General features: G+C 47.6%; 1 protein-coding gene across 1 annotated transcript in view; it reads left to right on the plus strand.

Moving 5' to 3' along the window:
- Positions 1–4,728: 4,728 nt before the first annotated feature.
- SLC25A11 (solute carrier family 25 member 11) overlaps positions 4,729–25,965 on the plus strand; it is an 83,619-nt gene continuing 62,382 nt past the window's right edge. The window contains exon 1 of the mRNA XM_085638736.1: positions 4,729–4,882. Coding sequence (XP_085494862.1) covers positions 4,806–4,882 — 77 coding nt within the window. The 5' untranslated portion in view covers positions 4,729–4,805. The remainder of the gene's footprint in view (positions 4,883–25,965) is intronic.

The following is a 25,965-nucleotide window of genomic DNA, read 5'->3' on the forward strand; positions in this document are numbered from 1 at the left end:
ATGTCGTAGACGCAAAGCACGCACCGTGAAAAACATCAATGAAACAGAAGGTTATGAAAATGATGCATCAGAAGAAGACGACATCAACATGTGTGTCCTCAGCATCGAAGAAGAACAAATAAATGAGGTCAGCACAGGTGGCGTGACTAAAAGGAAGAAGCCCATATGCAATATGGCCATCGGAGGCGTCGATATCAGCATTGTCGCCGATTCGGGCTTACCATATACTATTGTGAACAAAAAGGTATGGGAAGAAAAATTCACACCATGTATTGGTAGCCATCTTGAAAAAGCAGACATACTAATAAAGTCATTCACTGGAGAACCAATCAACGTTTGTGGATACAGAAAACTAAATTTTGCTTATAAAGGAAGGGAGTCTGAAGGAAAACTCTATGTATCTGCTGTTGGTCCATCGGTGCTGGGATGGATGGACCAAGGTAATTTAAGCATCATCTTAGACCCTAGCAAGTCTGAGCCTGTTCTAGTGGTACAAGACACAAATGACTACAACAAATCCATCTTACTCAAGTTTCCAAATGTTTTCAAAGACAAAATTGGAGCACTTAAGGGGTACCAACATAAAATCATAGTCAAACCTGACGCAACACCAGTGGTACACAAGACCCGCAATCTACCTTTTGCAATAAAAGATGAGGTAAAAAAACAAATTGAGAAACTCCTTAAAGAAGGCATAATTGAACAGGTAGAAGCCAGCGAATGGGTCGCACCATTAGTCGTAGCCAAACGCCCAAACGGAAAATTGAGGCTATGTGTGGACTTACGTGACCTGAACAAAAATATTATAGTTGAACAATTTCCATTACCCAAAATAAGTGAAATGTTAGCTAACACAAAAGGAGTCAGGTGGTTTTCAACTATCGATTTAAAATCGGCGTACCACCAGGTACCACTGCATCGTGATAGCAAAAGACTCACGGCGTTCATTACACCCTTTGGGTGTTTCCAATTCACAAGAGTACCATTTGGGTTGGCATCCGCAGCAGCGATGTTCCAAAGACTAATGAACGACATTTTTAAGGGAGTCACAGGTATTCTGATGTTTCAGGATGATATCCTAGTCATGGGTAAAACAAAGGAGGAGCACAATAACAAAGTTGAACAAGTGCTAGGAATCTTGGAAACTAAAGGACTCATGGCAGAGTACAGTAAATGCAAATTCGCTTGTGAGTCAGTGAACTATCTGGGGCATGAGATTAATGGTAATGGAATCTACCCGAAGAAGGACTTAATGGATGCAATCAAGAACTCTCCCGTACCGGAAAACAAGGAGGAGTTGAGGTCTTTCTTAGGCCTTGTCGAATTTTATGCAAAGTTCATAAAGAACTTTTCTGAGAAAACGTATGATCTTCGACAACTACTGAAGATAAAGAGTGAATTCAATTGGAGTGACACGTGTCAAACTGCGTTCAACTCAGTTAAAAATGATCTATGCAATGCAATACCTCTACAAGGTTTTGACCCTTCGCTCCGTAACACCATCACAACTGATGCAAGTTCGAAGGGACTGGGAGCCGTATTGACTCAAAAAGATGACAGAGGAATACAGTATACCATTGCGTTTGCATCACGATCATTGACACCAACGGAGGAAAAATTCTCCGTTATCGAACGTGAAGCATTGGCATGTGTGTGGGCCTTGGAGCACTATCGTAATTATGTGTGGGGAAACAAAGTTACACTGTGCACGGACCATAAGCCAGTCACCAAGGTGTTCACAACTAAAGGCCTGTATACAGCATCACCAAGACTGGCACGCTTATCTGTACGCCTTTTTGACTTTAATTATAATATAGAATATGTACCCGGAGTGAAAAACGTCTTTGCCGACTTAGCAGATTGCCTGTTGGGGAGGAAAACCAAGGCAGCACAACAGAAATGGAGGAGTACTGTATAGCCAGCTTAGATGACAACCTACAGGGAATCTCAAGGGAAGAATGGCTTGCAGAACAAGAAAAGGACAAAGACATCGGTCAAGTACTCAAGATGTTAGAAGGAGAGTGGACACACAAGAATAAACTCTCTGAAACAATGAGACATTACTATGAGGTGAAAGAGGAACTTTCACATGAGAATGATTTACTATTGAGGGGCAGTAGAGTAGTACCCCCAGTTACGTTAAGGAAACGCATCCTTGAAATATGTCATGAGGGGCACTTAGACATGGTCAAGAGCAAAAGAAGAGTCAAAGAAAATTACTGGTGGTCTGGTGTCAGCGTAGATGTTGAAAGGATGGTCAGAAACTGCAACATGTGTCAGCAATCCGACAAGACCCAAGTCACTCTTAGACCACCTCTGCACCCCATAGTTTGCCCAGCAATGCCATGGGAAAGAGTGGGGATAGATATTATGGGCCCCATAGTGGAAAAAGATGAGCAGTGGTATATAATTGTAGTTATAGACCATTTTACCAAATGGCCAGAACTCAAAATTACAGTTAGGCCAGATTCTAAGACTGTGGTTGAGTTTCTAGATTCTGTGTTCACACGTGAGGGGCTCCCAAAACAAATAACCAGTGACAACGGACCACAGTTCTTGTCAGACCTATTCAGGGCCTATACTTCTAGAAACCAAATCCAGCACAAAACCACATCGGTGTACCACCCAGCCGGTAACGGCGCTGTGGAACGCTTTAATAGAGTACTAAAGGGCATAATCCAGCTGTCCAACAACAACAGACTATGCTGGAAAAAAGAGATCCTTAAAACGTTATGGGCCTACAGAATTACGCCCTGTGACTCTACTGGTCACAGCCCATTCGTACTCATGCGGGGCAGGACACCCCTCTCACGAGACAATGTGGGTTGGACTGTAGCTGCAAAAAGAGTGCACAGGTCTAGTGACCAAGTAAGAAGGAAAGTTGAGCTTGGGCAGAACAAAACAAAAAATAGGTACGACCAAAAACACGGTTGTAAAGAAGTGCAACTCTCTATCGGGGACACTGTCAAGGTGAAGAGAAGCGGCCACATTGCGAAGGGTCAGAACAGGTTCTCCCCGCCCCTGATTGTTAAGAAGGTATATTGTAACTCAGCTCTTTTGAGTGATGGTAAGGTGTGGCACCTCTCTGCCCTCTCTGAATGCAAGCCCACCAAAGAAGTTCCCACCAACATGCACAGTGGCAATAAACACCACAATTCCCTGTCTGACTCCTCTGACAGTGAAACCTTGCATTACCCGCTGTCATCTCACACTGAGGCACTCAACCCGGTGGCACACACACCTAATGTTGTAGTTCGTGCTGCCGCCACTGGCGCGGACTCATGTAGAGTAGTCAGGGTTTTGCCACCAACTCCCAGGTACGAGTCACAACCATTCAGTACCAGCAGGTGTGGTAGAAGGATAGTACCTCCTGTGAAACTTAGCAATGATATTTGTGACTAGGTATTTTGTTAGTTGTGTAATGTTATTTTTCTAAATTGTTTATTAAGGGGGGAAGATGGGTTATGTATGTCCATTGTCCTCCTGTGGACACCGTAGTGTTCGTTGCAATTGCGTGTGCCTGCGAGGACACCGTACCGCTGTCATCTCACCAGCTGTGACCTGCGAACTGTCAGTTGCAGATGACAGTTGACAGCTGGTGATCCGGAACGGCTGCTGTACTTGCGCTCCACGTTCGGAGCTGTGTTGGCGAATGAATAAAGGACTTTACTTATACGTTCTACATCCACTTTGTTCTTTACAGAGTGTTTCTTAAAATCACTTTATTAGCACCCATGCTCTGGATAATCCAAGGAAATATGCCAGTACAAACCATAAAGGACATAGAACCCCCTTTGAACGATAATACTCCATAAGCCTACAGTAGCAAAGAAGGCTCATGCAGGCTCAAGCTGCAGAATGATGAAGTAACCAATGGCACATTAAAAGTAAACACATTACTAAAGTAAACATCACTACACCAAGACACTGCAATCAGCTCTTGGCACAGACATCTTCACTACCTCAACCTTTTTACTGCTGTATGAACCTCTTGTACATTCTGTTTTATGCAATGATCTACAATGTTGTATTCTCGATCTTTGAAATTATTCAAAGTTGTATACATTAACCTTAAACTATTTGTAACTTTCATGCAACGAAATATTTCTCTTGTAACGCGCTCTGGCACCTTCGGGTAAATTTCTGTTCAAAATAAAAAAATACAAATAAATAAATAAACAAAGTTGCCCTTGAAGTCTTTCTTCCACCACCCTGAGAGCTCGGGCGCTTCTTCCATTGGTCCCCGTGTAGTCTGTTTTCCCCTTCAGCCCTTTGCCCTCCCTGGCGCGGCCACCCGCCACCTCTCAGGTGCACGCGCTCGCTAAACCGCTTTCCTCAGGAGGAGTACGCTGCTGAGGGATCCTCGCCGAAGCTTGTCTGCGATGTCGGCCATCTTGGAACGGGTCTGGTCTTGTTGTAAAGAACAAACTGGAAGACCGTTTACTTTCGCCCGAGGCATACCTGAAGTAGATATAACATTACGTAATTTGGTATGCACAGAACGTGGTTATAGTAAGCATAATAATTGGTTGCAGATTAACTAATAATATTGAAAACACTGTTTCGACATTAAGTATACAAACACATTTTCCAAGCTGCATGGCTATAAACGGCGCATCAAATAAAGACCAGACGCCCTCCTTTTTTCCTTTGCGCCCCAGCTCCGTGCCGCGGGTAGGCCTCCATTCCAAGATGGCGCCGGCCGCGCAGGGGGCGGGGCCACGAGAGGGCCCGCCCCCGCGCCGTCATCACCCTCTCCTTTCCATGGCCCGCCGCTGTCACCTTGCCGCTGTCCCCGCATCACCATGGGCGCCCCGGCGGAGAGCGCGAAGCCCCGGACCTCCCCCAAGGCCATCAAGTTCCTCTTCGGGGGCCTGGCAGGGTAAGGCATGGCCGGGGCAGGGGCACCCTCGGGGGGCCTGACACGGTACCCTGCACCCCAGAACCCTACCTGCTCCCGACATTGGCGTCTGTGGTACCCGGCCCACCCCCCAACATTCGGGTCTGTGATGGCGGTACCCACACTGTCCGCAGGAGGCGGCTCCCATCCCTACCCTCGCCCCTTCCAAAACCAGGGCCGGAGACTGCCCCCAGCGCCCCGAAGACCCTGCCCCAAGGGCCCCGACACCCAGTGCTTTAAATGGGCCGATAATGAGTACCGGCACCTGTTCGTTTTGAGAGGGAGAGCACCTGCACTTCTCAAGAAACAAGCAGGTACTCTGTTACAGAGTACCTGCACTTCTATTTTTCCAATTCAAGCATTGCCTACACTACACCCCTGAGCCCTCTCTACTGCCCCTAAACACATACTACACACACTGGTACCCTGGCCGCAGACTATTGCCCCCTCCCTACTCATTGATGCTGCTTGTACGGCACCCAAGATACTTCCCCAGCCCCCAGAAGACTGTGCCCTGAGGATACACTACACCTTGAGCAGTCTCTACTGCCCCTATACACAGCCCCCTCCCTACTCTTTGATGCTCCTTGCTCAGCGCCCAGGATACTGCCCACAGCCCCCCCATGACTGTGCCCAGATGACCCCTTACACTACACCCTGAGCAGTCTCTACTGCCCCTGCACACATACTACATGCACTGATAACCCTGGATACAGTCTACTGCCCCCTTCTCCCTGATGCTGCATGCACAGCACCCAGGCTACTGTCTCCTGCTTCCTAGAAGACGAGTCTGTCCCCTAACCCTAGTGCTTCATGCACAGCACCCAGGATACCGCATACTGCCCGTGAAGAACAAACTACAGGGACCCCCAAGAAGCAATACTCTTAGAACAGCCTCTATTGACCCCTCTACACAGACATACTACATGCACCGGTACCCTGGATACAGTCCACTGCCTACCTCCTCCTGGATACCCTGTAGGCAGCACCCAGGATACTGCATCCTGTTCCCTAGAAGACAAGACTGCCCCATAACCCCACCACTTTTTTCGTAGTCCCTACAACGATTTCTACTAAAGAAGACCCCCCCCCCCTACCTTCTAGAAGACAACACTTTCTCTTAACTCTCAATACATCACGCACAACACCCCAAGCTACAGACTTCAGCTCTGCATAAAACCAGTGGTCGAAGTGGGCGGGATCGGCAGGGCATGGCGTGCCCCTACTTCTTTAATTCTATAGATTCCGTTCCCCTACTTTTTTATTTTGAACTTGCGTCCCGGGACGTAAGAAATATCCACGGCCTTAGAGAAGGCTCGTCATTAGTGGCTGTTCGGGGAGTGAAGCAGGGTAGTTAAAGGTCTCCATCTCTTGCTTCCTGCCCAGACAAGACAAGACAAGGAAGGTGTCCGCGTCTGCTCTGCCGCTGGCAGCTGCACCCCCACCCCTCTTTCTTACTCCTATTCCCTCTCTGTCTGTCTAACTCCGCCTCACTTACCGAAAACCATGAATCAAGAAATAGTTCTCACCCTCTGCTTCTTCCTGTCCATTTGTTCGCCTGTGAAATGTATGCAAAAAAGAAAACTTTTGCTGGAAATGCAGTTTTTACATTTTTCTATTCCAAAGTGCAGCCTCGGAAATAAAAGGTTCATAATATGAAAAATCAATAAAAAAAAAAAAGACGGAGAGTTCTTAAAGTGGCCAGATTGGTTTTATTCAAACCCCAAAAACATTAGCGTCACTTTACCGAGTTTGCCAGTGAAGCGCTGTTTTCCCCGGTGGCTAAGTGCGCCAAACCTGGAGATACTGCAATACTTGGTTGATGGGTGGATTGGAAAACAAAATGTGTACGGCGGCTTTGTGTTCACGAATGTGGTCTTTTTAAACCATACTGCTTACTTCTTGTAAGCATATAAGCAGTGGACATTGAAATGGGTCCTCTCTGGGCCCTGTAGTTTTCAGGCAAAAATACTCGTTGATTTCTGCATAATGACTAAAAGCGTTAAGTTCACCATGTTGTTCCTGCTTACATTTCACATGCTTTATTTAATCTTTCATTCCCTATGAGTGTTTGCTTTTTCCAGGATGTAGTTACTTTTTCCTTTAGGCAGCATATTGCTCTTGCCTATTGGGTAATTTGAATTGAGTCGCATCCAGTTGTTTATAGCAGCTCAAATTGGATTGTAGTTAAAGGCAGTGTGACAGTATGGTGTTCAGTGAGAGAGCGGATGTAGCACTGGGGGCAGAGCTGCCGAATTTAGAACTAGGGAACCAGGTTCAGCCTTCATGAACAGTCCCCCAGACCACTCTCCTGAAGGAGCACATTCCAATGCTAGACCTGAGAAGGCCCTGCAAAACCGGAAAAGCCCTGGTGGCTTAGCACCAGTAGGTGGACCCTAGCAGTGGCAAGTGTGGGTTCACCTTGAAGACTTGCCCACCACAATCCATACTGAAGTTCACCTCCAGTCTTGTGGGCAAGCCTACAAAGTAGCAGACCCTAGAGCAACAGTGACTGTCACTGAGGTCACAAGACCCCTGAGAAGAGCTGGCTCCAGGGCAGTGCGACCGGTGTGACTGCAAAGGGTGCTGACTTTGAGTGGGGGTGTTGTTAATTATGGTTTTAAAAGCACTTGCAGCCTCATTCCTGGCCAACTGCAATTTTCGGCAATAATAAAAATGTCATAACTCCGGTGAATAAACTTCTTCCTAGAGAGAGATCGGAGTTTTGTCTAGTGGAAGTTTTGACTCATGGAAAGATAGCGCAGAGGGTTAATGTCCCTGCTGCAAAGAAAATGTACCATGCCCATCACAAAGTGCACATTTTGTAAATAGGTCATTGGGCTACTGCTTTTGTCAGTAAGATCTTTTTGTTACTTGCAGTTTATAAGTTAAAATCCTAACAAAGAACAGTGAGCTATTAACTTTCATTTCCCTAAGCCTTTGATTATTCTAATGTTGCAAAAAGTGTTCATTTGGAAAGAAATCAATAATGATTATTAAAGAAAACCCCCAATCATGGTATTAAGTTTTAAATTCTGAGTTTGTGTTTCGTCAGATCAATCACTATTAAACTATACTGCCTACTAATATGGTTGTCATGTGACTCCTACATCTTTTAGTCCTTTGTCTTGTGTAACCTTTCCTATACAGTGATTTACACACGTAAAATTGATTCTGTGTATATTGCTGACGACAGAAACTCCATGGCTTGGAAACAAATGGCTTGTGCTTCCATTTTTAAGCATATTTGGGACATTCTGTGATTAGAAACATATCCCACTTTGTGAATTTATTTTAATGTCAATAACTCATATTAATCGTTAAATAATCACGTGTATCCATTGGTTGAATTACATAACATAATAAGCTGTAACTGGTCAGTGAAATGCCAAACAAATACTAAAGATTGGGATGGTTTGCCAATCCTGGGCGCACCTCTAACTCCGCCCACTGACCCCATCCTCGGGTTATTCCCGCCCTCTGATTTTCTGCCCACAGTTCCCATACTTTTTTTTACCCACTTCGACCACTGCATAAATCAATATACTGCCCCATAGAATACAGTGCACTGTTTCCTAACCCAGTATGTCATGCAAAGCCCCTGTAAGTTTCTATCCCAACCCTCCCCCCAACACTGAATGTCCAGCCCTAGGATACAATACTGCCCATGAAAACTAAACAGCCCTCTGTTGACAGAACACTTCAGAGCAGTGCACAGTGGACTCCATCCCGTCTCCTGCCCCGAGGTGATGAGTACACTTCCCCAGGTGCTGTACACTGCCCTGGGACCTATCTTGCTTCTCGTTGGAGGAAACAAGTGGTAGTATTTGTTGTGGGACGAGGGTTACAGTGCCTCGATAAAAAGCAAGGCGCTTTCTGAAAGAGTAAGCCATGGATATTATTAAAATCCGGAAGGACGTATAGAAAAGGATATAGGATTAAATGTTAGCTGACTACAGTTTATAGAATAATGAAAGCTGACAAATGCCCTTTGTTGTCATGACCAGCTGTACAGAAATAATATTGGGATGTCAATGCTACGATAAGTACAAAATGCCAATTTTTCTTAATTAATTTTCTGCTGTAGCGATGTTGTTCTACTAAATTATCGGACTCTGCACGTCATTTTCCAAGAGTAGATGGAGTCTGGCGTGATCTGATCTGGCCTACACCTTAAAACCGGGCATACTTTACCGTTCGTTCCTAGTCTTTAAAGCCCTTTCAACTTTGACCTTTTTCCAATCCCTTCCTCCAGGCTGACATCAGCACAGCCCACCAACCCCCTTCACTCAGCTGTCGGTGCAGACGGAGTTCCCTTTGTGCTTAACTTGTTTTGCTATTTATACTGGTCTCTGATACCCGGACATGTCTTGTTCGCGCTATATAAAACTCATTCAATAAATTAATTTGTCCAGCAGTTTTCTTTTCCTAAGTGGCCCTGAGAGGAGCTTGTGAATTCCTCCCTGTGGCCCCCCTCTGGTCTCGTTCCCCAGCCATGTACATGCCGGGTGTCTTGATTTTGGGCAGAGGAGCTGTTATGTTGAAGAAGGACCCGTTTCTCCGAAAAGGTTACAGGGTACTCCACAAGCAAGGCCCTCCTAGCGTTTGTTCCTTAGAGAAGTTCACTCTGTGCTCACCCTAGAAACCAAACCCATAGTTGTTTGTCCCTTTAAATCCAGCAGCACCACACACCAAGAGCTTGGCATCTTCTTTTACATCACTGCTCCAGTCTGGCAGCGTCACCTTTAAGGTTCCTTGTCGCAGACTAACCCCAGCTAGAGCAGCAACGCGCCTCGTCATAAGGACGGGATGTTTACAGCAAACTAGTGATAATCGGATATGCGTCAGCATTCTAGTAAAAACCTAAGCGAGAAAGCAAAACTTTAAGTAACAAAACATAAATCGAGGTATTAAACCTGGAAATGAAAAACAGTGATGCAGGAAATGATGCAAAATAAAGTTCGTTCTTATGGCTGTGAAATAATAGATCTGTGGGTACGCGAAGGAGGTACTTTTAAGCGTTTCTTGGAGAGGGCTTTTGATGGAGGGTGGTTAGTGCATTCCACATTTCATTTTTGAGCCCAGAGAAATAATATTTTAGTCACAGAGAAGCGTGATATGGAAAGATGCATGTGTTAAGCGTGTCAAGGGAGCCATGGACTTCTCTGCATGTGATTGTGTGTGAAGCCGCAGAGTTCTGTTGAAGAGAGCGGTGTTACAGAAGAGTGCCAGAACAAAGAGGGGCGTGGGGTGTGGGTCGAAGGCAGAGCGGCCCACGGGTGTGATTGCACTGGGCTTTGGGTGAGTGGCAAGCAGGTGGTTACAGATGAGATGAGAGAAGACAGATTTACAGGATGCTGATCGGGTGGCGAGGGTACCAATGTAGCGCTTGGAGTTGTCACTAGCAGGGATAACGCTATGAAGAGCGCAGAGAGCTCTCCCAAGATCGCACAGGCAGCCTCGGAGTCACACAGCGACGATGTGGTTCGAAGCGGAGTGTGTTTTGCCCCCCTCCTGTTGGGGGGAGGGGGTGTGCCGGATGCACGTGGACTGGGGTGCATTTCCAACCCCTGCGGGCACAGGAGCAGACTGCCTGACCTCTCGTCTTGGTGGCCTTGCACATCTGAGATTCCAGCTGCGCTGTTCTGCACATTTTGCGTGCCCACAGGAGGCCTTGGTCGTGTCTGGCAGGCACGTTGGAGAGTCGGGTGGCTTTGTAGATGCTGCAACTGAATGTGAAGCAGGCTCCGCTGTTCTTGAAAGGTTGGCATGTGGGCACCATAGGCCTCTGAACAGGTGAGCTGCAGCATGCAGGACACTAGGGGAGTCTGGTGGGTCTCGGGGATGCCAGCGAGTAGTGATTCCACTGCCAGGGCGTCACAGGGCCTGTGCATAGTCCCCTGTTGCGAAGGGCTTCACTTCGAGGCACTTGTGTACCGGACCTCGTGATACCGGTGAGCACAAGTACATCATGGCGCTGGGCTAAGAGGGGAGTGCGGTGTTGGTGTATTGTGAGCCTTGACACTGGCTTCCCCCACCTCCTAAATCCCCCTCCTGTGTTTCTGAGGTCCCTTTCTCCCAAGAGCTTTAGTGAGCCATCTTAAGGAGTCTGACTGGAGCTCTCTACCTCTGCTCTCAGAAGAGTCTGGTGATAAACTGTGCTTTTCAACAACCGTGCGACTAGCTGGTCTTCGGTTGAATTGCCAACTAGGAGCTTTTCTTTCTAACAGCCTTGGTTCCTAAAATGTGCCTGCTTCCAGGCTCACCTTCCCCCTCCACTCACAGGCCTTGTTCCCTCTTACACACACGACCCCATGTCAATGCAGTAGGTGTGGTGGCACATTCCTAGCACAACTACCTTATGGAAGTGGTCATGCAGAGAAAGTATATAGGCAGATCACATTTTATTTGGTTTAAAACCGAACTTTAAAGGACAAAACCTGCTCGGGTAACTTTTGGGGAAAGAGGTGGTGTCCTCACTTTCCACCGAGAGATGGGTACTGTTTAATACTCAAACACACCAGTCTGTTCGTTGAGAGAGTAAAATGTTGGTATATTAATTAATATGCCATCTGTCTGAGCCTCAGTGACCCCAGATACTTTATGAAAAAACAAAAAATGCCTTGCGCATCCAGACAAAAATATATGTATTAAAAAAAGAGAAAGCTTACATCCCTCATCAAAGACTCCTAGTATGGCACTACAGGTCTCATCAGTTTTAGTTGTTAAACAAAAAACTCTCAAACACAATTTGACCATTGTTGGGTCTGCTAGTCTGCCTGCACTCAAAAGCAGATAAGTGGGGTGTAAAAGGGAGTTCTTCTCTTTACTCCACAGCACCCCTCCCCTGGACAGGCATTCAGAGGTATTGGTGGTGCGTGAGGGCCAGGAGTTTGTGCTTTGTTGTGGCGATCTGGCTAACCGGTTATGTTGCATCCTGGCTGCTTCGCTGTTTTTCATAGTGATTAAGTCAGTCCGTCAATGTAACTGTTGGCATTTTGTACCTGCAAAGCTTGTTTGTAAGTTATACGTAGCCAGAAATGTGTTGTGACCTGTAGTCATGGAGAGGGCGGTGAGTGCAGTGCTGACACCGGGAGGGTCGTCGACGTGAAGGGAGAGTAGATCTTACCAGTAAAATAGGCGTGCTCCACCCGCGAACCATGCCTCAGCCTCAATAATTGCTGTTTACTTACGAATGTTCAGTTCCAGTGATTGGATTCCATTGTGTCTGCTGCTGATCCAAAGAGTCTTTACCTCCTAATGACACATTGGGCCTCTAGCGTTTCATCCTCCCCAGTTCAAAGGACTTGACCTGGACACCCTGCAGAGCATGGCTACTCAACCGAGTGTCCCGGCACCAAGTCTAGAGAAAAGACCCAATGCCAAGACGTAACCAAAGTCACTAATAAACAGAAGCTACTAGCCAAGTTTTCAGCTTCCTATGGAAGGCGTCCTCCGAAGGAAGGGACCAGAGGTCCAAAGGGATCTGGTTCCACGCTTTAACAGCTAGGATTGAGAGTGCCTCATCTTCATGCACTTAATTCGAGGCACTACCACCAGAGCTACCCACGTTGACCGTAAGGATCCAGCTGGACTGTAGGGAGGAATCTATCTGCAAGTTAGCCAGGGCTGGCTTGAAACAAAGCAACATGAACCAGAGGCAGGGATTTGAAAAGATTGCGCTTCATAGTAGGTGGCCAGTGAGGAGATCTTAACAAGGGGGAGGTCGACGTCCATCTGGGAAGTCTCAGATTAAGGCGAGTCGCTGCATTTTGCACAACCTGGAGACGATGCAACCAGGCTTCAGATACCCCCCATCCGGTAGAGAGCATTGGCGCAGTCCATACTGGAAGTGACCAGTGCATGTACCGCTGACTTCCTACAGGGAGTAAGTGCAAGCGTTTCTTGAGGGTCCTTAACAAACCAAAGCAGGTGCCGACCACAGCCGAAATCTGAGGTAACAGAGGGAGTTCATTGTCCAGTTTGACTCCCAGATTTTTAGCTACTGAAGATGAGGAGGGGGTGATAAAGAGGGAGGCCAGGCAGCTTTCCACCAGTTAGCTGTGTGGGAGCCCAAAAAAAGATTTTCAGTTTTTTCCATGTTGCATTTCAACTTTTATACTTTAAATCAAAGACCGCTTCCATGAGGTTCATGACCATCTTCTCCTGTTTTTTAAGAGGAGGTTCCCTCAGAAGCATAGAGTGATTGGTGTCAACTGCGTACGGAGTCACTTTGCATCGATTCCGCCAACGTCCTGAACCACAGAAGGGTTCAATCTCCAGCACTTATGATCCTTTAATATAAAGCATCCTTTGGCAGCCCTAGTAGCGATCCTGCTCCTGTCTTGGGCAGATATTCACACCTTAGCCAACGAGGATGAGATGTCCAGCCACTGATTGTTGAGGGCACGGACTTCGCATTTGTGGGCTTTGAGCAGGGCCACTGGAATTAAGCGATTGTGCAGGCGCGGAGATTATCACATAGTTATAGATTTGCTGCATTTGCCACATAATCCATCATCTGCCTCATTATCTGAAGTTTAAAAAAAATAGTTTCTAGCTCAAACGTTATTAAAATGTAATATGCGTCTGCGCTGTGGAAGCCCCTTTGCAAAGTTGTACTGGTTATCATTCTGCTGCATATTGCTACATTTGGGTGTTAAACTGGTACTAATGAAGTGCAACCAATGTACAGAGTGTTAACAAGTTTAAACATGATGAAATAATTAAGTAATACGATTACAAAATGTGAAGCATAGTTTGCCTTTTCTTGCCACTTAATTTACTTTACCCTGCTGCATAATTTGGCCCTCTCCTGTCGCATAATTTGGCCCTCTCCTGCCGCATCATCACAGTGCCTGGCTTTGAGTTACATTGTAGTGGAGATGCATTAGTATATGGATAAGTGTCAGTGTTCTCCGCTCAGTTGAAGCCATTGAGATCCAGTGGTGAGAAATACTGGTCAAGAGTTTACTTTCAGTGGGCAGAGAGGTCGGTGGGTTAGATGTGAATTTAGGGTCTAGGATGGGAGCAAACTCCAATCCTGACCCTGTGGAGAAAGGAGCAGCACCCCCTGGCACCATCACAGAAGCTGCTGTCAACCCTAGAGTAAAAGTCAAAGCCACCTATGCTGCACGAGCCTGACCAGGCGGCGTTCATACAATACGCAGGTGAAGCCCCAGCAGGTCACATGAGAACCTGTACGATGAGAACTGGACCGGCATCTTGGTAGCCAACATATTGGAAGGCAAATTAAATACTAAGAGTGAAAATATTTGAGAGATGCTTGTGGGTAATGTAGTGAGAGTAACTGTGCAATAAGTAAGAGGTGAAGAAATAGTGGGGCTTGATAGAGTAGAGTCATTCTGCTTACTGGCAGGTGACAAGGGTAGAAGGATGGGGAGGGAAATGGGTCAGGGCGTTGCAGCAGCGTTCTACATTGTTTTTCTGACCGGGATGGCTTGCGCTTCAGAGTTGGATGGATCTGTGTGCGACTTCAGCTTGTAGACTGGGCGGGAGAGACATCCTGGTGGTGGTTCAGGAGATCTGCAGACCCTCCTCAGTGCTAATGTGCCGGGAGCTTTTAGAGTGTAGCTCTTCTAGACTGTCCACTGTTGGTAGAGATCAGGGATGTCTCCATTCTCAAACCCCGCTTTCCATGGAGGCTGAGAGGACAGCGGGAGTCTGCTGACAGTAGCCAGAGTGATGTTCATGGTAGTGTCAGCTGTAACACATATTTTGCATGAGGTACCTAAACAATCAACTTGCGAGGCTGCCATCCAATAACAATCATGACATGGTCTCTCAGAAATGTTCCATCCAGGTGGGTGGGAGAGAGGTCTCCCAGGCATTTCAGCAGGCTCATTCCATTTCTCTGAACCCACCTCCGTTGCCTGCAGCGAGCCTGGATTTTGTTTTGGGCACATCCACGTGGTCGCACAGGTTAGCGTTGAAGTACCAGACCATGTTTCAAGACTCCTTGGTGGACTCTTGAAGGACCTCTCACCCTGAGCTCACTCTGTGTGGTAACTCTGCAGCCTGTCTGTTGTTAACTAATGTCTTCCAAAGGTCCGTGCTTGCAGACGCAGATTAAAGTATATACGGCTCCCTGTCGCTGGAGTGCCTGGACGGACAGTGACTTAATGCAAATACTGCTGATCAGAGTTTGTGTTCAGATGTCCAAGCAGAAGCTGAAGAAGTGCTGGGCTCGTGAGACAGTGAGGCTGTGGTACTAATGGCTGGGGAATGAACATCTAGAAGATGCAAGGGGGATGGAAGAACGAGACCGCTGCTCCTAGGTTCAGAAGAGTGAAGAGGCAGTGAGGGAATGTACGGTTATCCATGGATGCGCATCACTTCTCTGGTCACATTGCCTCATGTCGGACAGTGGTTCTTCCGTTAACTGTTTATGTACTTGAAAGAGGGAAAGTGGTTGTGAAAGTAATCCTGTGGTTTCTCCTTTGGTAGTGATTCAATGTTTATACATCAACAAGCCACAGAAGCAATCACTCGAGTATTGTAGCCAAGGCAGGGCGGCTCTGCTCGCGCTCCTCTAGTCTAGGGTTCTGGCGGAGGTAGACAAGCAACATTAGACTCTGAACTTTCTTTCTGCCGGTGTCCACGGTGTATTGTTGAGAATAAGAACTGATGACGCGTTGTCTTTCAGCAGTTTTGATTAAATGCATCTATCCAGAGCGAAGGAGGCTCAAACTATGTTAGCCATGGTCTTGACTATGGGATGGTTCTCATGTTTTGGGGAAGTGTTGAATGTGAGGTTGTCCTTCAATGAAACAGTTTAGGATCCTTCCAGGGTCTGGCTGGCTCCCGCTTGATTTACGCCCAGCTGACCATCCAGGTTCATCTGTATTCTTCTGAAGTGCCTGTGTTTGAGGGTCGAGCATGTGGTTTCTGTGTCTGGGTGTTTAGTACAGTTGATGACTGTTTGTTAATGGTATCTTTGTCCCGAGCGTCTGATGCCAAGAGAGACGAAAGAGCAGCAAACATAAGTGAATTGGGGTGTCTTCCAGAATGTTGGAAACAGTGTAGTAAAGATTAAACCTGAAATGAAACATTAAATGAAAGTAAATCCAGTTCAGTGTTCGTGCAGTACTTGTCCTTCTAGACCTCATCACCCTGCTAAGGACGTGTGGAGAATGTTGTAGACACTGTAGAGATGCAACTGGATCTCAAACTCTGTAGAAGAGCTTAATGCCATGCCAGCAGTGTATGCTGCTTTATTGGTGCGTGGGTTTCGGGTGTTGATGCTGTGATCATTGTATTAGACCTGCTTTTGTTCCTGTTTCAGTGCTTTTACTGGTCATCTAAATTCAGTAAATAGTAGTGATTTGACGTTGCTGCGGATAGATCCAATCAATCAGAACATTTGTAAAGCTCACTACTCGCCTGTGAGGGTCTCAAGGCACTGGGGGGGGCGGGAGGGGTGCTGCTACTGCTACTGCTCGAATAGCCAGGTCTTGAGTTGCCTCCTGAAGGTTAGTAGGTCCTGGGTCTGCCGTAGGAGGATGGGGATGGTGTTCCATGTTTTGGCGGCGAGGTGGGAGAATGATCTGCCGCTGGTGGTCGCTCTTCGGATGCGGGGGACATGGGTGAGTTCGGCGGAGCGGAGCTGGTGGTTCGAGGTGAAGAAGGTGAGTAGTCTGTTGAGGTATGCCGGTCCGGTGTTGTGGAGTGCCTTGTGTGCGTGGATGAGGAGCTTGAAGGTGATCCTCTTGTTGACTCGAAGCCAGTGCAGGTCTCTCAGGTGGGTGTGATGTGGCTGTGGCGAGGGATGTCGAGGATCAAGCGTGCAGAGGCGTTCTGTATGCGTTGTAGTCGTTTCAGGAGTTTGGCCGAGGCTCCTTCGTAGAGGGCGTTTCCGTAGTCCAGCCTGCTGCTGACCAGGGCCTGGGTGACCGTTCTTGTTTCGGTGGGGATCCAACTGTAGATCTTGCGGAGGGTGTTGAAGCAGGAGGATGAGACAGCGTTGACTTGCTTGGTCATGGAGAGTGTTGAGCCGAGGATGAACCCCAGGTTGCGTGCGTGGTCGATGGGTGTTGGTGCTGCTCCCAGTGCAGTCGTCCACCATGAGTCGGCCGAGGGGTTGGAGCCGAGGATGAGGACCTCCTCCTTGTCCGAGTTCAGCTTCAGACGGCTGTTCTTCATCCACTCGGCGACTGCTTTCATTCCCTCGTGTAGGTTGGTTTTGGCGGTGAGGGGGTCCTTTGTGAGGGAGAGGATCAGCTGGGTGTCGTCGGCGTTAGAGATGATGTTGAGGTTGTGCAGTCGGGCGATGTGGAGGAGCGGTGCCATGTAGACGTTGAACAATGTCGGGCTGAAGGATGATCCTTGAGGTACGCCGCAGATGAAATCGGTGGCTTCGGAACGGAAAGGGGGGAGGCGGACGCTCTGGGTTCTGCCGGAGAGGAAGGAGGTGGTCCATTCCAGAGCCTTTTCTCTGATCCCTGCGTTGTGGAGGCGCATGCATAGGGTGCGGTGGCAGACCGTGTCGAAGGAGGCTGATAGTTTCAGGAGGATGAGGGCCGTGGTTTCGCCATTGTCCAGCAGGGCCCTGATGTCGTCGGTGGCGACTGAGGGCAGTTTCGGTACTGTGGTTGCTGCGGAACCCGGACTGGGACGGGTCCAGGATGTTGTCCTCCTCGAGGTAGCGGGTCAGTTGTCTGTTGACGGTCTTCTCGACCTGAGCAGGGAGATGGGCCGGAAGTTCTTGAGGTCCCTCGGATCCGCCTTGGGTTTTTTGAGTAAGGCGTTGGCTGCTGTTAGCTGGGGTTATAAAAATAAATATGTATTCCACCATTTGTCTGCAGTCACCCGAACCCAACCACTCTCCAAGTAGCGTACCATAGCAGCATCCACTGCCTCCAGTTCATGTTCGTTCAAGGAGGACATCACCAAGGTCTGTGTTGGCGAGAAAGGATTTTTTGCCACTTTTCATTTTCCTGTTCTGGCTTGTGAGCAACGCTCTGGCTGTTTGTGGCTTGTGAGCAGCGCTCTGGCTATTTGTGGCTTGTGAGAGGCGCTCTGGCTGTTTGTGGCTTGTGAGCGGCGCTCTGGCTGTTTGTGGCTTGTGAGCGGCGCTCTGGCTGTTTGTGGCTTGTGAGCGGCGCTCTGGCTGTTTGTGGCTTGTGAGCGGCGCTCTGGCTGTTTGTGGCTTGTGAGCGGCGTTCTGGCTGTTTGTGGCTTGTGAGCGGCGTTCTGGCTGTTTGTGGCTTGTGGCCGCTGTCATTCATCACTGCTGATTCAGTGCCCCATGTCAGCACCGAAAGTGACCAGTAATGCCTCTCTCTGGGAAGTTGTAACTCCGATACATGGTGACCCACTAATAAGACATAATAAGTTTCCAATCAGAGCCACACCTATACAAATAGTCTTTACTTACCTATTGGAATCAGAGGTTAGTGAGTAGCAGCACAGTAAATGACCAGGACCTGGCACCTTCAGTTGCTGCGATATAACCAGAAGTGGACAAAGTAAAGGAGCTGCGTTTCAGGTGACATAGGGGTCTGATGGGATGTGAAGCGGGGGAGCAGCTACACTTCAGGTGACATAGGGGCCTGATGGGGTGTGAAGCGGGGGAGCAGCTACACTTCAGGTGACATAGGGGCCTGATGGGGTGTGATGCGGGGGAGCAGCTACACTTCAGGTGACATAGGGGCCTGATGGGGTGTGAAGCGGGGGAGCAGCTACACTTCAGGTGACATAGGGGTCTGATGGGATGTGAAGCGGGGGAGCAGCTACACTTCAGGTGACATAGGTGCCTGATGGGGTGTGAAGCGGGGGAGCAGCTACACTTCAGGTGACATAGGGGCCTGATGGGATGTGACGCTGGGGAGCAGCTACACTTCAGGTGACATAGGGGTCAGATGGGATGTGAAGCTGGGGAGCAGCTACAGTTCAGGTGACATAGGGGTCTGATGGGATGTGAAGCGGGGGAGCAGCTACACTTCAGGTGACATAGGTGCCTGATGGGATGTGACGCTGAGGAGCAGGGTTTCTCCTATGCCACTTGTTGCAGACCCAGTCTGCGGCGTTACAGGTACCAGGCAGCATTGTAAGATGGATTACTTACGCTGCAATATGACTGCCCTGTGCTGGTGTCTCGTCAGCCTGATGTGCAAGTAGGAACTGTCTCATCTGTGACCAGGTCTCCGCAGCCAGAGGTGCCAGCGGAAACTGCCTTGTTTGTGACCAGGTCTCAGCAGCCTGATGTGCAAGCAAGAACCGTCTCGTTTGTGACCAGGTCTCAGCAGCCAGAGGTGCAAGCAGGAACTGTCTCATCTGTGACCAGGTCTCAGCAGCCAGAGGTGCCAGTGGAAACTGCCTCGTTTGTGACCAGGTCTCAGCAGCCTGAGGTGCAAGCAGGAACCGGCTCGTTTGTGACCAGGTCTCAGCAGCCAGGGGTGCAAGAAGGAACCGTCTCGTTTGTGACCAGGTCTTAGCAGCCAGAGGTGCAAGCAGGAACTGCCTCATCTGTGACCGGGTCTCAGCAGCCAGAGGTGCCAGCGGAAACTGCCTCGTTTGTGACCAGGTCTCAGCAGCCAGAGATGCAAGCAGAAACTGTCTAATCTGGGATCAGGCTTCCGGAATCCGAGGCCCCAAATTCTTTAAATGCCCAGACACTCGCCATCTAACAGAGAACGGGGAATTCTACACTCAGGAACAATGATGGGTCAAAGGTGCCACAGAACCTGGGCATAGTCAGAATTTGAGTGTTCAGTTAACTGGTGACAAAGGAGACATCAGTAACAGCTTGATGTGAACTTAGCTACTGCTCCCTGTTCTATCCAAAGTCAATGCCATAAACAGGCGACTGTCTGTCCTAAATGTGGGCACTCGACAGGACCAGATGGTAGGAGCCCTTCTCTCATGACAGTCATATAGCCGCATACGTTTCAGGTAGGGCGACCACGAAGGTGCCATGCGCATCAAATAACTGGGGTCTGTGATTTATTAAGTGTTGGGATCCGGTTCCCATTTTAAACTTCGTTATCCTTGGAGCCGTAAGGGCTAAACAGATGTTTCACAGAGTTACAAGTACTGTGCAATTAGGCTTCCTACAAGTGTGGAAATCCCCTCCACCATTACAAAGGTCCAGGGTGGTACAGGTTCACCACTCTCAGTCGGTAAATGTTTCCTGCAGACACTTGACCTTCTTGCAGGGTCTTTGGCTTTATTTTTGTTCTGCCTAGCTGAACTGCATGGTCCTTGTAGCTTCCCTATAGCTCCTGGATGTCTCGCTTACTGAAGACAGCCTCCATGTAGTCATCATATCGTGTTGGGAGGTCCGCTCCTCTCCTTACACCGGATGGGGGAAAGTGGACGCGCCTTCAAGCAACCGTTCGGTTTGGGCCAGATATTCTGTTGTGCTCGGAGAGCAGAGCTTCTCCAGAAGTCTGTATAAAAACAGTGTACAGTCTCTGTGCAGTATTTCAGGACACGTATTGGCAAAGCCAATAGGTCTCGCCTTTTGACTGATAATGTAGACCCACTGGCTTTCCCAATGCTTTTTGCTATTGCTGTTTAGTATTAGCAAAAGGAACACTACCTATTGGCTTTCCCAATGCTTGTTTTCTAGTGGGGTTATAATGTGTTCAATCCCTGGTGGGCGAATAAATCCATTCCTTAAGGACTACCCACTGCTCAGTCACTCCTCCCCCAACATATGTTTTTTTGGTTCCAGGGAATCATTCCCAGCATCTTCTTAAACTGCAAAGCCACATAACGCATACTCGGGCGGAGGGACAAAACAGGTCTGCGTGCTGCACCCAGAGGAAGGGAGGGAGAAAGAAAGAAAGACAGCGCGAGGGAGAACGAGAGATGCTCGCCAAGTCACAAAATGGTGACTGAAAACTAAACAGACGCCTGCCCTGTCGACGGTGAGATGTGTTTCTAAAAAGAGACGCGTTCATCTAACACTGGATGGGTTTGAAGTGGCTTCTAATCAGGAATGGTGGGATACATGGGATGGGTTAACTACGGATTTACAGATTTAATGAAGACACGAGACGGGCTGGGATTATCCTAAATGCAATGAACCCCCTGGCATCACACGCTGGAATTGCACTGGGGCAGATGGATGTAAAGTCAGATAAGGAAAGTAAACAGGTGCCCTCTGGGAAACCGCGTCTGACATTTGATCTGGGTCTTTGAATGAACAGCAAATGCGACAAGATAAGAATCTGAATTACAGCCCTGCTTTACATAAAAGTTCAGAGCGAGTAAAAACACAGAGAGCTCACGTAAACTGCTCTTGGACAAAGAAAAAAAGTGTCTAAAGCAGTTGCTAAAACGGGACAAGTGTAAGACTACATGTAATGGAGTGGTGCTTGAAAAGGAGGGACAAATAGAATAGCTCAACCACTTGGAAGCAAAGCTTTTTAAAGGGCACTCGAAGAACCAAATGAACAGCAATTAAAGCCCACACAGTATATACAACATGTCTCAAAGACAGTATAAGCGCCGTCTAGGCAAGACCCAAAAGGTGGTGGTTCTGGTGTTAAGCCAGGGCCATTAAAATTAAGAGTACATAGCTCACAAATGGCCGCCTCAACCAGACCAGTGGAGAGAAAGTTCGCTGACCTTCTTCAAAGGTTTCCACGGAGGAGGGGGAAGGACAGGTTCTAATTGGTCAACAAAATGTTGATTCGAAGAGAGACAAGATAGACTCCTTGTGTTGGACCTCTGCTACTTCCAAGCGCACCTTGGCATAAAACAAACTCTGGGGGCCACAGACTGCCACAGGATATAGACTCCTCCCGAGGGCTGGTCAGTTTATCTCCACACAGACTAGCAGTTGGAGGCGCAGATCAATATTGCATTCAGGGTCCGTTCTTGTATAAATGATGTTGTACTCCCGCAAGACGGGGTGAACTTTGTATGCAGTTGTTGAGATGCAGCCATTGGCTGATCTGTGAACAAGAAAGCATTTCCTTGCCCTGCGGATGAGAAACCCTAGTTTTCCAGCAAGCAATATGTCCTTGGAATGAGCACCAGTCATGCCACACTTGGTGTGCGTACATACCACATGTAAATCTAAACATGAGCAAAAACACACCATCATGGTACATGACACACACTCCCCCACAGACACACGGCTGGGGGGATGAAGGACCACATGTTAAGTGGAACCAAATGGATTTTTTTCCCACAACATATTTTATTAGAATTTGATGCAATACAAACCAGATATAGCCGAGCATAGGGCGACATTTTCCGCTGTTTGAAGGTACATCTGCAACACCTGTGTGCCCATAAGCCTTGATTGCAGTCTGCGTTGATAAGGTATAAATCCAAAGAAAGACGTATTGAAACCAAACTATTACACAATACAGTATATATTCGTACACCAAGTATTCCCTCCCGCCTGTCCCTTTAATTAGAGGGTTTGTGTTTCTGGGGACATTCCCGTGCGGTAAATACTGGGAGTTCCAATCCCGTATTGAAATCCATGCCCCGTTTCCAGGTTGCAATTTAGGGGGGGGTTCATCCTCTTTCCGTTGTCTGGTAATGTCTCACTTGGCTAGAGTGAGCTCCAAGAATAACAAATGTTGTTTATATCTGTTCCCTCCTATTCCCCCTGCGCAGTGTAGTAGTAGCAGCTTTGGGGATCTGGTAAGATCCCAAGCCAATATCTCCATTAGGCAATTCAGCTCTCTGCGCCAGACGCGGTCTAGTGCTGTACGTGACCACGTTGTATGTAGAAATGTGCTTTCATCCCTTTTGCAGCGTAAGCATTGTGGGGATGTAAATTACCCCATCTCCCCTAATGTGTATCTAGTATAGTATGCCCTAAGGAGATATCTGAATTGTAGGAATCTTAGGCGAGTGGATATCGCTGCCCCTCAAGGCGATTGTAACGCTTCTGTCCAGTCGTCTTTGTCAATGCAGCCTAGGTCAGTCCACGTGGCCCGCAGGGTATCTAGGGTAATTAGTAATGAGGGATTGATATATTCTCGTAATTTTGTGATCCCCTAATTCGCCCATCGGTAGTTTACTTCAACCGGGTAAAATTCAGGAATTGTGGTAAGGTCGCAAATATGAGTATAAGGTGTGTCTTAGTTGTAGGTACTTGTAGAATTGATTATGCTGCATCAAGAATTCTTCCTGAAGGTCTTGAAATGATTTGGGAATGTGTCCTTGCAACATTACCTACTGACGAAATCCCAATTTGATCCCAGTGTGTGAAACCTTGTAGATTCGTCACTTGAGAGTAGTCGGTTGTGCCATGAAGGGGTTTCCCTAGTGATGCGGCTCCACCACCCCATCTGGCGAAGAGATTGCCGCCAGATTGAGAATATAACCCTGGTCGCGGGTAAAAGATCTTTTGGGTTGGTCTGTTATAAAAATATGTATAATGGGAGAGGTCTCCCATGATCCATTGCTCCACTCTGTATGCTGGATCTTGCTTCGAGCCATACCACCACTCATTCAGGATCTGTAGATGAGCTGCCGCGGGATCAGATTGGATATCCATAGCATTAATGTGCAGGGTCCACCGTTGTGGAATTGGACATGGGTGAGACTGGAGTTGATATATTAGGCGCGGGAGGGATACCATCTTAAAAGTGGCAGTTCTCCCGTATAATAAGGGAAGACTGGACCACACCTTGACCTCAGTTTTCACACGTTCTGTTAGAATGCCAGTGTTTAATTCCCATGAGATAGATTGGGTATTTGATAAGTATGTGCCGAAATATTGTAGGCTGTTGGTAACCACTGTAAGGTCCTCAACCCATCGTCTGCGCCCCAAGGTTTCCCTGAGGGGCCACACTAAGGACCTTTGATTGTAAATATGTACGCCGGATTTCTCACCAAAGACTTGCATAATCGGCAGGATCCTGGGCCCGAACCTATGTGGTTCAGTGGGGAAAAAAAGAGGACTTCATCTGCTTAGAGTGCTATGCGGTCCGATATTTCTGGCGTCCATTTGAATCCTCACATCGTGGCGTTGCGCCATACCCATGCAGCCAAGGATTCTATTACGAGAGCAAAGAGGAGGGGAAAGGGGGCAGCCTTGCCGGGTGCCGCGACCTATTGAAAATTGGCTGGATATGCCCCCTATACCCTAATGGATGCTGTAAGATCCGTGTAGAGTAACCTTATAAGGGCTATGAATTTAATGCCCATATTTAGATGTTTTAGCAATATAAACGTATATGTCCAGCTGACCGTGTCAAAAGCCTGATCAGTGTCAGCTAGGAGCCGTACAGCTGGTAGATCTAACCGATCTACTGCAGCTATTGGATTATGGACTCGAAGTATGTTGTGCCGAGTTGCTCTTTGTGACATGAATCTGGCCGGAACTGGATGGACGAAGTCTGACATGAGATATTGGTCTGTTCGCTAAAACCTTGGCTAGTAGTTTGGCTTCTAAATTTAGAAGTGAGATCAGCCTGTATGATGAGCATAATACAGGAGGGCGTCCAGGTTTATGGAAGACCACAATTTTGGGGTGTCTCTAGTCTGGAGGCAAATGTTTAAGATTAAGGGCTTGACATACCATGGCTATATATCGGGGACCCAGTATAGAGCTAAATGTTTTAAAAACCTCACATGGAAAATCATTGGGTACCAGTACTTTCCTGGGTCTACTGCCGCAGTGGTCAGTTCTTCTAGAGTAATAGGGGTTTCAAGGGATTCCTGTGTAGCCATTGATGATGTTTTCTGGGGGATGTCTCTAAAGAAGTCCTCTATTTGGGAGTCTGTTGGGGATTCTCGTTTGGTATATAGGTTTGATGGAATGTGGCGAAACACTGTGCTATGTCCACTGGGTCTGTGAGTATTGCATCCGCTTGTGATTTATTTGCGGGTATCTGCATAGGTTTCAAAGAGTTTTGACATAGTCTGTGAGCAGGAGTTTCCCGTATTTATCCCCCCATTGATATATCCTGCTTTGTGTGGCTAGCCATACGCATTTGGTCTCTTCCAACAGCTCTCCTTTGTATTGCTGCTGCAATAGGGTTAATTGTCTACGGACGTTTGTCCCGTATCGCTCCCGACCCCGTCTTTCTAATTCGATTAGTTGTGCCTCTATTTGTATCCGCTTTTGCTTTTGACGGCATTGTTCTACTGTGCAGTAACTGATATTAAAGCCTTGTATAGTTATGGCAGAGGAGGTCGTCCCTTCATTGAATGAGAAGTAATCGAGTAGGGCCTTGTGTAGGTGTGTTTTATACATTGAGTTGTGTAGTTGCCATAGGGAGAGGCACCAACGAAAGGGAGGTTTTTTGTTGCCTCTGTGTAGTTGTAACAGTACCAGGGAATGGTCAGACAGGCCTCTCACCGAATGGATTTTAAGAAGGCTTCCTTGCCCTGCTAGGGGTAAGAGTAGAAAGGCCTGTGCCCATGAAAACGCGATTACCCGCAGCCACCCACCGATCTCCCCGGAACCTCTCTTCCTTGGGTAGAAGGTCCTTTCTCCTGTGCTTGAGTCTACGCTTTGGATGCACCCTCTTGCCTACACAGCCTGGAGCTTTGCTAGGGAATGTTAGACTATGGAGCACTCTTGGTAGACTCGCAGATATTCAAGAACACCAAGAAAAAATCACGATGGGTCAGGTAAAAGAACCTTCATCGCTATAAGGACAAAACCTGCAGATCTCTGTACGTTTTATTATGCATGCTGGCATGTAGTGTAGTAGCATGCTTCATCATTGGGTTCTCACCCAGGGCATATTGTGTACCGGGGTCGGCTCAACGTTAATTAATAACGGAGCACTTTTTCTGTTTTCTTGGGTGGGATTTAGGATTTAAATTGCCTTTAGGAATCCAGCATGTTCTGGAAAAGAATAAAGGTTTAGATCATTTGACAAGGTTAAAAACAGGTGGGTCGATGTATATGGAATTCATTTGGGCTCCTACATCAAGAAGGTCTAGATGTTTCAGCCACTTGTTTAATGCTTTACGCTCGAATGGCTTTCTTCAGGACCACCAAGATTAATAGATTCTAGTACTGCTGCCAATTGTGGTTTGTGTTCCTATGAATCCTTCACTATTGGTGCTTCATCATTCATGCATTACTCATACGTGCATGTCATGCTTACAGACCA

The sequence above is a fragment of the Triturus cristatus genome, chromosome 12 (genome assembly GCF_964204655.1).
Source record: "Triturus cristatus chromosome 12, aTriCri1.1, whole genome shotgun sequence".
NCBI classification, from domain to species: domain Eukaryota; kingdom Metazoa; phylum Chordata; class Amphibia; order Caudata; family Salamandridae; genus Triturus; species Triturus cristatus.